Here is a 12849-nt window from a genome sequence, read left to right on the forward strand (position 1 = left end):
TTGTGGAAAAGAAACACAAGTGCACAATGGTACATTTGACCTTCATGCAGTCAGAAGCTTTGGGTGGTTCCTCAAGTAAAGTATTAGACATGAAATACAATGAAAGGAAAGTAGTCACCTGACAAAAGTTGCTTCTTCTCTTTTAGCATGTGGGACTTCATGTTACGTTTATCCAGAAATTGCTGTAATCCCATACATTTATTACACATTCTAGCTAGGCACGCAGAATGACATGGTGCCCGGCTAGCCTTACTGAACATTTTGATCAAAGATTCAATAGAACAATCCTGATAAAAAGGGGAAAAATGCAGAATTTCCAATTCTAATGGATGCCAGCCTTTCTGGAGCCGTTGAGGCCGGCTGAACCCCTGGAACTATTGCCCCCAGATTATCTTTAAACCTTAAACCAAAAAAATACCCTGAAGTCTTCTTGAAACCAAACCATGGTTTAGCCTAACTGGTAAAGAATATCTGCCTTGAGCATGTGCTCTTTTAAGAACTGTCTATATTTTTTTTTTCTTATATGGGATCAAATTGACAACAGCAACTTGGAAGATTAGATAGGAAATTTAGGAGGCAGTGCGTTTATGTTAGTGGGAGAGAAACAATTCAGGAAAGGAGGGTGACAATGGTTGCACAACTTGAAGAACGTAATCAGTGTCACTGAATTGCTCATGTAGAAATTGTTGAATTGGTGTTTGTTCTGCTGTGTGTATTCCCAACAACAACAACGACAAGATAAAATAAAGTTTTTAAGTGTCTTAGCAGACGCAAGGGGAGAAAAATTTCTTAACCTATTATACCCCAGATCTCTGCCCAGTTTCAGAAACGAACCAGGTGGACATAGTGGACACAGTCTGTACAGAGCCTTCTGTTAGGGGGACTAGGATATATGGCAGGAGGGACCCAGGGAAGGAGTTGGGCAGGTGGGTGGAGAAGGGCGTGTCCAGATGAGGAGCTGTGAGCAGTGGGATTTGGAGGCTCAACTTTAACACCTGCTCCCCTGCTCCCCTCAGAGGTCTGTCTTTCAAGGTAGTCACCTGTGATGCCAACAAGAATGTGAACACACGGAAAAGGTGGAGAGAGGAAGCTTTGCCCTCTCTCTCTGCGTCTGAGGCAGGACAGTTTGTGGCATATGAATGTGAGGAGAAATTACAGATGGATCTCCCTGAGTGGGTAGCCTTGTCTTCTACCCTTGGGTTTAATACGTGTGGGCAATTGACCTTTGGGGACCAAAAGAATATTCCTAAATATAACTGTTACAGGGAAAGGCTTCCCAGCTCGGGACTAAGACCTGCCTAGGCTCTTGCCGTCTTTTGACCAAGAATGACCAGGAGAGGCTCAGAGTTTCCACAGGAACAAAGGTTTATTAGGGACAGACAGAAAGTAAAAGCCTCGGGAAGGAGAGAGAGAGGGGTTTGCCCCTACGCTAGCCTCCAGTCTCTCAGTGAACAAAAGATTTTTTAGGGCTTATAATAGTTTTTAGATGGGAAAAAGGCATTATTTTTATTCATTTGATGGGAGGATATTTCTAAGGAGAAGGAGAGGGTTTATGAAAAACAAGTGCACACACAGTTAGAATTCAGTCAAGATGGATTTCCTTGTAGAGGTGGCTGGAACCAAGAAGGAGTCTGTCACAAGGCTGCCAGGGTGTTGAACAGGACTTATTCTGGGATGTTGTGCATGCGTGATGCCTCTGGATCTTGCTTTGAGCCCTTGCAGTGGGTCCCTGTTTATCTTTGTCTCATGTGGAAGGTCATTCATAGGCCACATTGATCTTTATTGTGCACACTCTGCACCTGGTGAGGCCTTGAAAAACAACTCAGAAGGATTATCGTTAATTTATAGCTGGTCAAGCACAAAGGGCCTTGAAAAGTAGCCCCTTAACTTGTCTACGCACTTAGTTTGTTAATCACAAGCAGTTTTCAGGTGCCAGCAGCAAAAGTTATACGGTGGTGTGCACATAGGTTTAGATTCAGAGACTGTTTAAGTATAGCTGGCCAAGCACACAGGACCTTGAAGTGTAGCCCTCCTTTAATTCAGCCAGCCCAATCTCTTCCGTGTCTCATAACATGTTGCTGTCGAGTCAATTCTAACTCGTAGTGACTCTATAGGACAGGGTAGAACTGCCCCACAGGGTTTTCAAGGCTGCAAATCTTTACAGAAGCAGGCTGCCACATCTTTCTGCCGTGGAGAGGCTGGTAGATTTGAACTGCCAACCTTTAGGTTAGCAGCTGAGCACTTAACTACTGTGTCACCAGAGCTCCATAATCTAAATATAGTTACTATGTTTCACACTATGGAATGTTCTCAGTAGGTTGCCAATTTTTGAAGAGAACCAGGGTGGACATAGTGGACATATTCATAGTGGAACATTGTTGTCCCTAGTCATAAACTTCAGTTCGGGTTTATTTTTCTCCTCTCTAAATGGCGCTCAAATCTTTGTTGACTTCTCATTTCTTTGACTGGGGTGTATGGCTATGAACTGACAAAAAGCTGTCCCATCCGTCTTTCATTATCAATCATAGTCTTTCTGTTTTGGCAGGTGAAGAAGCATCTCTGGGGCCCGCAGAAGGAACATTTATGAAGGCATTACAAGCCCGGAAGAAGAACACCAGCACTGAGCTCACTATTGAGCCAGAAGCTGCATCCTCAGACAGAAGTAGTGTCAACTTGTCAACTGTCCTGAATGAGCCTCTAGGCTTTAATGATGAAAGTGATGTTATTAGCGCACTAAATTACGTATTGCCTTATTTCTCGGAGGGAAATCTAGAACACATAGAATTGACATTATTACCATTGATTAAACTGCTTTTTTCCAAGGTACAAGATAGAGAAAAGGCCCTGAGTGATTTACAGAAGAACACAGGGAATCCCCCTCTTAAGCCTGAAAACAACAATGCAACTTACAGAAGTAAATTGAGGAAGCTCTATTTTCTGGAGAATTTGTTAGATGCAGAAATTCAAGAAAAAAATGATGAGGTTAAAAAGAAGGAAAAAACTGCCATGCTTACGTATCCCAATTTTTTAGGTACCAAATTTAAACGCCAAATCTTTCAAAAGGAATTGGAAACTGCTCAACCCCAGGAAAACCACCTGGCAAAGATCCAGAGAACAGGTGTTGGGAAAAGGCTGCAAAAGGTGAACAGAGTCCTCAAGAGGCCAAGGGGCATAAAGAAAAGGCACTTCAAAGAAATGGAAGATCTGAGCATCAAGAGGAAACAAGGGGCCAAGCCATTTATGGAGAACACGACCAAAGCAAGAAGGCCTCTAAGGCCACTCTCAAAGAAGGTGGACCGACTTCTCAAGGTGCGGAGGCAAAGGAAGTTAGGGGGAATCTCCTTCAACACGGAGCCTTCATCCAGCAAGGAACGTAAGGCAGCAGTCTCTTCTTCCCTGAAACAATACTCCATGGGCAGGCCTTCTACCTCTCCTTCAAAAGCCCCACCTGAGGTTAGAATCCTTTCAAAAGACTTGTCCTACACCTTTTTTGTCTTAGAAGAGGCAAATGCTAGAGTTAAAAATATAAAAGATACTCCTAAATCAGTATCACATTCCAGAAAAAATTACATCTACCATAAATCTCGCTCTCGTTTGGTTCACAGGAGACCAAAGACCAAAACGAGTCGAAGGTTCAGAAAGGTCCGTAAACTGATGCTTAGAAATAGACCTCCTTCCTCTGCAGTGAGGAGCCTCATAAATTCCCCTCCACGAGAGGCATTTTCATCTTCAGGAGAACTGAGTTCTCCAGAAAATCCTTTTCAAGAATGGTTTCCTTTTTCAGGGCCATCTGCAAAAAACATTACTGTACACAATGCTACTATGCTAGGTGAGACTACCCCTGAAATCACTGCCCATAAGGATCCTTCCACTGCAGATTCTGCTGTGACTGCAGACAACTTCATGGCACCTGTTAAACAAACAAATGAAACGCAATGGGAATACCAGAACATGGGCCCTGACTTACCCTCCAAGCCCCATGGCTCCTCTCTCCCATTGCTCTCATCCCCAGGGGATCAATTTGAAACTCAGCTAAACCAGCAGCTACGGTCCCTCATCCCCAACAACGATGTGAGAAGGCTCATTGCTCATGTTATGCGGACACTGAAACTGGACTGCTCAGAGCCCCAGGTACAACTGGCCTGTGCCAAGCTCCTCTCCAGAACAGGCCTCCTAATGAAGCTTCTCAGTGAGCACCAAGAAGTCAAGGTGTCCAAGGCAGACTGGGATACAGACCAATGGAAAACTGAGAACTACATCAACGAGAGCACAGAAGTCCAGAGTGAGCAAAAAGAGCAAGAGTTAAGTGAGGTGAGGAAACTCCAGAAACATGAGGCTCAGACTTTTCCATCAGAGTTCAGGACGTGCCTTTAGAGTATCAAAGCTCCTACTCTGTATCTCATCTTGGCCAAGTAATTTGGGCCAAGAAAATCATCTCCCACTTTGTTCATTTAGACAATGGTGCCACTATTCCTAGTGTAGAGGAGAAGACTTAACAGACAAATTGTACAAGAAGACTGCCTAATAGTAAGATTATTCGTTTTGGTATGTTCTTTATGAACCTATAAGCTAGATTCACCTGGAAGAATTGAGTTTTGAAACTGAATGGTTAGCTTTTATCCTTTTCATGTCTTTGTTCTACAAAAAAAAAAAAAAAAAATTTGTTTCTTCCTATTTTTTAGCTCACAAAAGAAGTTCCAGGATATGGATATAACCACAAACTCATCTTGGCGATATCTGTGACTGTGGTTGTAATGATTTTAATTTTCTGCCTCATTAAGGTAAGGACAACAATTATTTCAAGTTTTCAGAATAATATTTTGTCTTTGTAATAGATTCAAAAGCCACAAACTGAAAATTAAAGCCACTTTCCCACCTGCTACTACTTGATATTCCTCTTCAGTCACTAGGGCTGGGATGTGCTTGGTTCTTTTATTACAAACTGTATTCCAGGGATTTTGAAAGGAACCCTACTCCCAGGAGATCTTGGTGGAGTTGAAACCAAGATAGCAAGCCATTAGACTATTTTGAGAAGCTAAATTTAAGAAGGCCAGAGTTGACATGATTGCAAAATTTCTTCAACCCAAAACTGTGGCAGTGATTTGATGTAGACACCAGTCACTTTCATTCTATCCCTGATTTCTTTCCCTATTGGTTGAAATGATGAGGAAAAGAAAATGTCCACTCTTAGGGAGTGATCAATCAACCTGGGGAGAAAGGACACACCAAAAGGATAAAAGTATTATCTTGTAGATTCCTTAGATTTACTCAGCATCTTTTTTTTCTCCAGTGAGTAAACTGAAAAAAAAAAAAAAAAAAAAAACCCTCACCATTGAGTAGATTCCGAATCATAGAGACCATATAGGCATTGTCTAAATAGACTCAGTTAAAATATTGCAGTAAGAAGTTTGGTTCTGCTTGCTTTTTGTTCAATTATGTAATGGTTTATTAATTTCCTGAACACACAACTACTAGCAAATTTAACAAGCTGACAACCCTACTCTGCCAATTCACCCTAATTTCCCTATTCACCTTTTCTACTGTTCAGAGCAGTCTTACATTCCAGCCCCTTACCCTAACATTTGCCCTCTCCAGAGAAGTTAAAACTGTGGCAAACAGTTTTTAAAAAGATGGCCACTCAGGAGGGAAGGTTTAAGATCAACACATAATGGAGCAGAGCAGAGATATATAAAGACCAGATGGCCTCCTGATCTATCTGAAGGAAAATAGGTCTATCAGCAGGAGGGTTGGTCAGTTCCTTGTAGAAAAGGCAAAGAACAGGTCAACCTGGGCAGTGCCCGTCCTAATATCGCACAAAAGTAGGGATGGAGCCCGGGGCAGCAGATGTGAAGTGTCAGGGCCACCAGCAGGGCTGTCCCTGAAGAGGAGATGGGTGGATGAGGCTCCCTCAGATCTTTCCATGAAACCCTGGATTCAGCTGATTCCTTACGTTCTATTCTGTTCTCGGGAAGTAGCCTTCTGATTGTGCTTTAGTGCACACACAGGCCTGTCTCCTCAGAGACACAGCTCCGTCATCCCGTAGGCACAGAAGTCCTGTCTGTGGAACAGATGTATTTCTCATTGTCAAGCCATAATTTGGCATTCTGACTTTTGGTCAGTCCTGAAATATTGATAAGGTGAGACTGCCCCCAAAAGGAAGAAGCTGATTCTCTCTTACTGGCAATAGAGTCTGATTTCTAAGCCTGGGAGGCTGAGGACCAGCATGGAGTCAGTTTGCCAAGACACCTGGAAAGACAGTCATTGGCCATTGCCCAGACAGTTCCCTCTGCTTCTCCGAGCAGCATGTGGGTGTTTCCTTTTTAGGCATTTCTATAAATCCTGTGCTGCTTTTAATTCCTATGTTCAGTTTAGCCTTACATTTGTATTCATTTCTGTGTTCTCCTTGTATCCTCTCCCCCACTTAGATCATAAGATTTATGAGGACTAAAACCATGCAGTGTTTTACAAATAGTAGAAAATAAAGCTGCTCAAGGGAAGAAAGATAAGGCGTTATAACAATTCTACAATGAGAAATAATACAACCTAATATTTATTTTGAAGTAGCAGACAGAGCCCAGTAATAGACAGACCTATGTATTCTTAACACTTTCGAAATGTCAACTGTTAAAGTTCCAGTCACTGGGGGGAAGTGGGTACATGGTAGTAGAACAGTGGCCTAACTATTGGGGGGAGGGGGGATAACGGCAGATCCATATTTCTCACCTTAAACAAACATATTTCAGTAAATGTAAAAAGAGAAACCATAAAAGTATTAGAAGGAAATAGAAGCCATATTTTTATTGTCTTGTGGTGGGAAAGAGCTTTCTAAGCCTGTTACCACAGGCAGAAAGCTTTGATACATTTGACTACCATTAGCAAATTTAGGGAGTCCCGGGGTGGTGCTGGACTAGTAACCGAAAGGTTGGCAGGTCACTCCCACCCAGGGGTGCCTTGGTAGTAAGGCCTGATGATCTGCTTCTCAAAGATCACAGCCTTGAAAACCCTATGGAGCAGTTCTGTTCTGCACACATGGAGTCGTCATGAGTGGGAATCAACTTGAAGGAACCTAACAACAAAACAGCAAATTTAGCATTGATTTAAATCCCAAGCATTGGACAGCATATATTGTCTGACACAGAACTCTTGGAGAAAGACGTTATGACAGAGGAAGGAGATCAAATTAAGGCCCCAGGGCAAAACCAAAAGCAGAACTGATAATCCCCTGACTACAAAGCCTTTTCTTTTTTGCCTCCTGAAAGAGAAAAACAAGTGCCAGCTATTTGAAGCCTAGGGATACAATGGAAAGAGTTGAAAGGATTGATATGTTGAATATAAGAAGAGCTTTTATAAATAAACAAGACAAAGACAAAGAATCCAGTGGAAAAGGGGGCAAGGGCTAGGAAGAGTAGGAGGTGTTTGCACTCTTGGAATCACATCTGTCACCCTGTCCTCATGGCATATGGGGTGTGGGTCTTGTTAGGGAGGCCTTTGCCACCTCACGGTATAAAGACAGTCTCCTGTATTTTCTTCTATTACTGTTATAAGATTGTGATATATGTTATATGTTTTAGTCCATGTGGAATTTATTTTCTTTGTTTGGTTTTGGGATAGCTGACTTCAGAATCTTTTCCCCCTATCTGAATATCCAGTTGTTTTATAATCTCCTAGTGAATGGTTCCTTCTTTCCATGCTGATCTAAAATACTGCCTTTGTCTGGACTCTGTGCTGTCCCACTGATTGACTTCTGTTTTCCTCTACCGGTATCTCCTACTTAATTCCAGTTGCTGTACAACATAATTTGATATTTGGTAGGGCAAGCTCCTGCTCTTTGATCTTCTTTTTCATCCTTTTCAAGCTGTTGTTGCATATTTTCTCTAGCAAATGTCGGCTGGTCAGTTTTGTAAAAAGAAAGCTATGTTGGCATTGGAATGGAATTGCATTGAATCTGTAGATTAATTTGAGGAGAACTGGCATCTTTACAATGTTGAGACTTCCCTTCTAAGAACGTGGTATCTCATTCCACATAATCAGTTCTCCTCAATGTCCTTCAGAAGAATTTTAGTGTTTTCTTCACAGAGGTCTTCCACATCTTTTGTTTATTCCTAGGTACTTTATACATTTTTATTCCTATTGTGAATGAAATCCTTCTTCCATTACATTTTCTAATTGGGTATTGGTGGTACATAGGAAAACTGTTGAGGTTTGTGTGATTTTGTATCTAGCCACCTCACTAAATCCTAATATTACCTGTACCCATGGCTATTGAGTGGATTCCGACTCATAGTGACCCTACAGTACACAGTAGAACTGCTCCATGGGGTTTCCAAGGCTATAAATCTTTGTCGAAGTTTACTGCCACATCTTTCTCCCGTGGAGTGGCTGCTGGGTTTGAACCATCAACCTTTGATTTAGCAGCCAAGCACTTAAGCACTGTACCATCGGGGCTCCTTCTGAATTCTCATATTACTTTCAAAAATTTTTAGGTGATCTCTTGTGCTTTTTAGGTTGTCCATCTGTTATGGATTGAATCGTGTCCCCCCAAAATGTGTATCAATGTGGCTAGGCCATGATTCCCAGTACTGTGTGATTGCCCACCATTTTGTCACCTGATGTGATTTTCCTATGTGTTGTAAAACCTACCTCTGTGATGTTAATGAGGTGGGAATAGAGGCAGTTATGTTAATGAAGGAGGACTCAAATCTACAAGATTCGATTGTATCTTAAGTCAGTCTCTTTTGACATATGAAAGAGAGAAGTGAACAGATAGACAGGGGAACCTCATACCACCAAGAAACAAAAGCCAGAAGAACAGCACATCCTTTGGACCCAGGGACCCTGGACTGAGAAGTTCCTAGACCGGGGAACATTGAGGACAAGGACCTTCTCTCAGAGCTGACAGAGAGAGAAAGACTTGCCCTGGAGCTGGCACCCTGAATTCGGACTTCTAGCCTCCTAGAATGTGAGATAATAAAATTCTCTTTGTTAAAACCATCCATTTGTGGTGTTTCTCTTACAGTGGCACTAGATAACTGAGACACCATTATTTCACATGCAAGTAATGATGGTTTTGTCTCTATCTTTCCAATACTTACATCCCATTTATTTTTCTTATTGCCTTGATTAGTACCTTCAAGCAATGTTGAATAGTAGCAGTGGTAACAGGCATCCTTATTCCTAACTTTAAAGCAATGCTCTTGTCTAAGTTTATGGTACATACTTTTATTAAGTTAAAGATATTTCCTTCCTTTCCTACTTTTACAAGTTTTTATTAGGAATTATTTGTTGAGTGTTACCTAAAATCGTCTATAAAATACATTAAAAATGTATGCTAGATCCTAAACCGGGTACTGTGGAAGAGTACTGAGGGGTAAGTGAGGGTAGAATCCTTCTGCTCAAAAAGATCATCATCTAGCACTGGAGATGAGGCTTCAAATCAATAAAAGGAACGAATAAAGGTTTGAAGATACTGGTCATTGTGGTGGGTAACCAGGATCATGCTTTCTTCCAAAACAGATTTATGCTCATCGAGCAACATCAGAGGAAGACAAGGAAGGATCCTCACGGTAAATATTAGTCCAGCAATTTTGTTTCAGTGTTTATTGTGGTTCAAATAGCTATAACAAAACATTCATAGACTGACAATTTTTAGAAGAGAATTGTAGAACTAGGAGAGAACGTAGAGGGCCTCTATTTCACTCCCCTCAGTGTTCAGTGAGGAAACTACCAAAGGCAGGAAGAACATACTCACCTTAATACTTTGGCTCCAGCGAAATTAGCTCCCAGGCCAAGCTGGGCTTGATGGGACTAGCACAGAGGCACCTGCTGTTGCCAGTCCTTTCAGGGGAAGAGCTAGGCTATACCTGTTTCTTCCTGCAGTTGGTGGGCATAAAGCTGGGCCAGAGGCCTTCCCAGGAGGCTCTACGAAAAGGGTAGGGAAGGCCAAATGGTCTCGGGTAAGAAGACTGTTCTCATTCAAGGCTGATGGAAGGTAGAATATACATGTTTTTCCTCTAAAGTGGCAGGAAAACGTCACTTCTCATCCTGACAGTTGTTAAGCCCCCACTCTGTATTCCCCTTATCCAAACCTCATAAAATTTTAACTCTGAAGAGTTTTAGACAGTAGCTTGTCTCAGAGAGGGAGAAAGGGAAAATATTTTCCTCCATGGTCTCACCACTAGGGGGTATCAGAAAGAGGATGACTCCTTCCCATGTGGGTACTTCTCCACTGATGACATTGTGCTTGGACTGTGAGCTACACTTTATGTCCTGACTCAGTCCATGCAAACTTCATAGACGTGGCTGCTGATAGAGGCATAAATAGTTTCTAAGCACACTTGGGGTCCCTGGGTGGTGCATAGGGCTAACACGCTCAGTTCCTACCTGAAAGATTGGAGGTTTGAGTCCACCTGGAGGCCTCAGAAAAAAGGCCTGGCTATCCACTTCCGAAAAATCAGCCAGTGAAAACCCCGTGGAGCACAGTTTTACTCTGACACACATGAGAACATCACGAGTTGGAGTCTACCTGACGGCAACATTTTTTCATTAAACTTATTGCGCACTATGCACTCTGATATTTTCTGTTCTGTTTAGATTATTTTTAATGCTAGTCGTGACCTTTAAATAGACTTCACAGTCAGTGACCACCGACAGTGACCACTCACCAGTGACCACTCACTAATCAGTGACCACATAGAGTATGAAAATCAGTGACCACATAGAGTAGGAAAATCAGTGACCACATAGAGTAGGAAAATCAGTGACCACACAGAGTAGGAAAATCAGTGACCACACAGAGCAGGAAAATCAGTGACCACATAGAGTAGGAAAATCAGTGAGCTAGATAACCTGGCTAGTTAGACTCAGGCATTTATTTGGTGTGATTCGACTTACAGAATAAAGCAGCTAGAAAAATAGAAGCACCTTCTCCTCCACTTACCCCCACTCCCCAGAGAATGAAGCACGAGTCCAAATCTGAAGGGGACTGATGTAAATGTTTCTGGACAGGGCTGCTCACTATGGTTGTGCAGTTGGTTCACTGCACAAAGGTACTTGGCCAAGGAGGTAAGTGGGCCTGAAAATTCTGCCTAGCCTCCATACCAAGCCACGTACAGAGGTCTCCCCAGAGACATCGTGGGGCCCTGTGGACAGATACGGAGAGCTCCTCGAAGTCCAGTATGCATGGAGTTGTTCTCAAACCCCAAGTCTGTAGAGATTTTGCTAGTTGTGATTATGGGTGGAGGTAAACTTTGAGTCCTGCTGAAACAAGAGATATGCGTTATGAGGGACATGGAAAATGACATGGATCACTAATTGTCTTGTGTGCGTGTTTCCCACCAAGCGGCTTTTTCCGAAGTCTGCTGCACAGGCGATGCACATCGGGAAGTGAAAGTCAGGTACATTTGGGGAAGATCCAGTGCTGTGGTGGGAGAAAGCAGGAGAGATTCAGAGTTAATAGTTCCCTTTCTCTTTTCTAGGAGGGCTTTTTCTGGAGAAGGCAGCCACTTTGGCTCAGGGATATGTATAGGCCTCTCAGTGACACCCGCAAGAGAAACATGGCACAGAAGCTACACGACAAGGATTCTTTTGATGAGGATGAGGTTTTTAACAAAGATGCCGGGTAAATGATTGGAGACAATTTAAACTTCTTATGTAAAATGAGGAGATATCAAAAGGGCAGAAATGCAGAACAGAATTTCAAATTCTCATGAACTCCATACTTTCTGGAGCCATGGAGGCTGTATGAACCCTAAAACTATTACCCTGAAAAAAAAAAAAGGATAATCTTTAAACCTTCAACCAAATATATCACCTAAAGCCTTCTTAAAACCAAACAGTACTTTAGCTTAACTAGTAAAGAATGTCTTCCTTGAGCGTTGTGCTCTTTTAAGGTCTACCTGTATGGGATCAAACTGACAACAACAACAGCAACAGCCCCCTAAGGCTTGGTGGGCAATGAGTTTATGTTAAAGGGGGATGAACAACTCAGGAAAGGAGGGTAAGAATGGTTGCACAGCTCGAAGAAGGAAATCAATGTCACCGAATTGTACATGTAGAAAATGTCGATTTGGTATATGTTTTGCTGTGTATATTCTCAACAACAACAAAATCGATAGAATGTTTTAAAAAAGAAAAATAATAAAATGAGGAGGTAATGAAAAGTTTAATTGCTCCTTTCAAGAATAAGAGCCATTGGCATTGTTCTTCTTATCCCAGGGAGGCCAGAGAAGTCATAACAGAGAAGGCTGAGCCTACAGAGACTACTACAGAGGCCGGTGAGGAAAGCGAACTGCTTGAAGTCAAGACCACAGTGTGAACCCCATCCTGCCTCAGGCTACCCACAAATTTTATTTTCTGATATTGGCTTCTCGCCAATGGTTGTAAACTACTTGTTTTTCTCATATTAAAATATATGAATTCTGTAACCAATTCTAGCCATGTGGTAAGGAATTGAAATATAAATATTAAATATTGACAAAAAAGGAACAGGATGTTGATCAAGGGCCATAGGCAAAAAAAGCAGGGCTGAAACTAGAATCCTTCGTGGTAGCCATTCCATAAGAGGCCATGTGGACAAAGAAGGACAAATAGGGGCTTCACTCTCCTGTTTCCCCAATATAATCCATCCCAGGGAAATGGAGAACATATCAGCCACAAGGGGCATAGATTATTAAATCAAGTACCCACTTATTCTGGCTCTCTCTCCTCTGTGCTTCATTCAAGCCTGAGTTCACCAGCACACTTGAGGCCCTGTCCATAGGGGATCATCCACCTTCTGCACCCTCTCATAAGTACTTTGAAGTTGCTAGAATATTTGGATCTCCACTGCGCAGCCAAGTCCTTCTTTTTTCC

General features: G+C 42.2%; 1 protein-coding gene across 5 annotated transcripts in view; it reads left to right on the forward strand.

Annotated features, from left to right (window-relative positions):
- The window catches only part of LOC126062124 (leucine-rich repeat-containing protein 37A2-like), a 289138-nt gene extending 276718 nt beyond the window's left edge, over window positions 1-12420 (forward strand). For 4 of the 5 annotated variants that reach the window (XM_049859239.1, XM_049859234.1, XM_049859235.1 and 1 more), the window contains 6 exons: window positions 2546-4311; window positions 4683-4781; window positions 9514-9563; window positions 11339-11393; window positions 11475-11617; window positions 12214-12420. In XM_049859239.1, coding sequence (XP_049715196.1) covers window positions 2546-4311; window positions 4683-4781; window positions 9514-9563; window positions 11339-11393; window positions 11475-11617; window positions 12214-12313 — 2213 coding nt within the window. In that variant the 3' untranslated portion in view covers window positions 12314-12420. The remainder of the gene's footprint in view (window positions 1-2545; window positions 4312-4682; window positions 4782-9513; window positions 9564-11338; window positions 11394-11474; window positions 11618-12213) is intronic. The other variant, XM_049859237.1, reaches the window with a different exon arrangement.
- Window positions 12421-12849: the final 429 nt, after the last annotated feature.

This window comes from Elephas maximus, chromosome 19 (genome assembly GCF_024166365.1).
Source record: "Elephas maximus indicus isolate mEleMax1 chromosome 19, mEleMax1 primary haplotype, whole genome shotgun sequence".
Classification (NCBI taxonomy): domain Eukaryota; kingdom Metazoa; phylum Chordata; class Mammalia; order Proboscidea; family Elephantidae; genus Elephas; species Elephas maximus.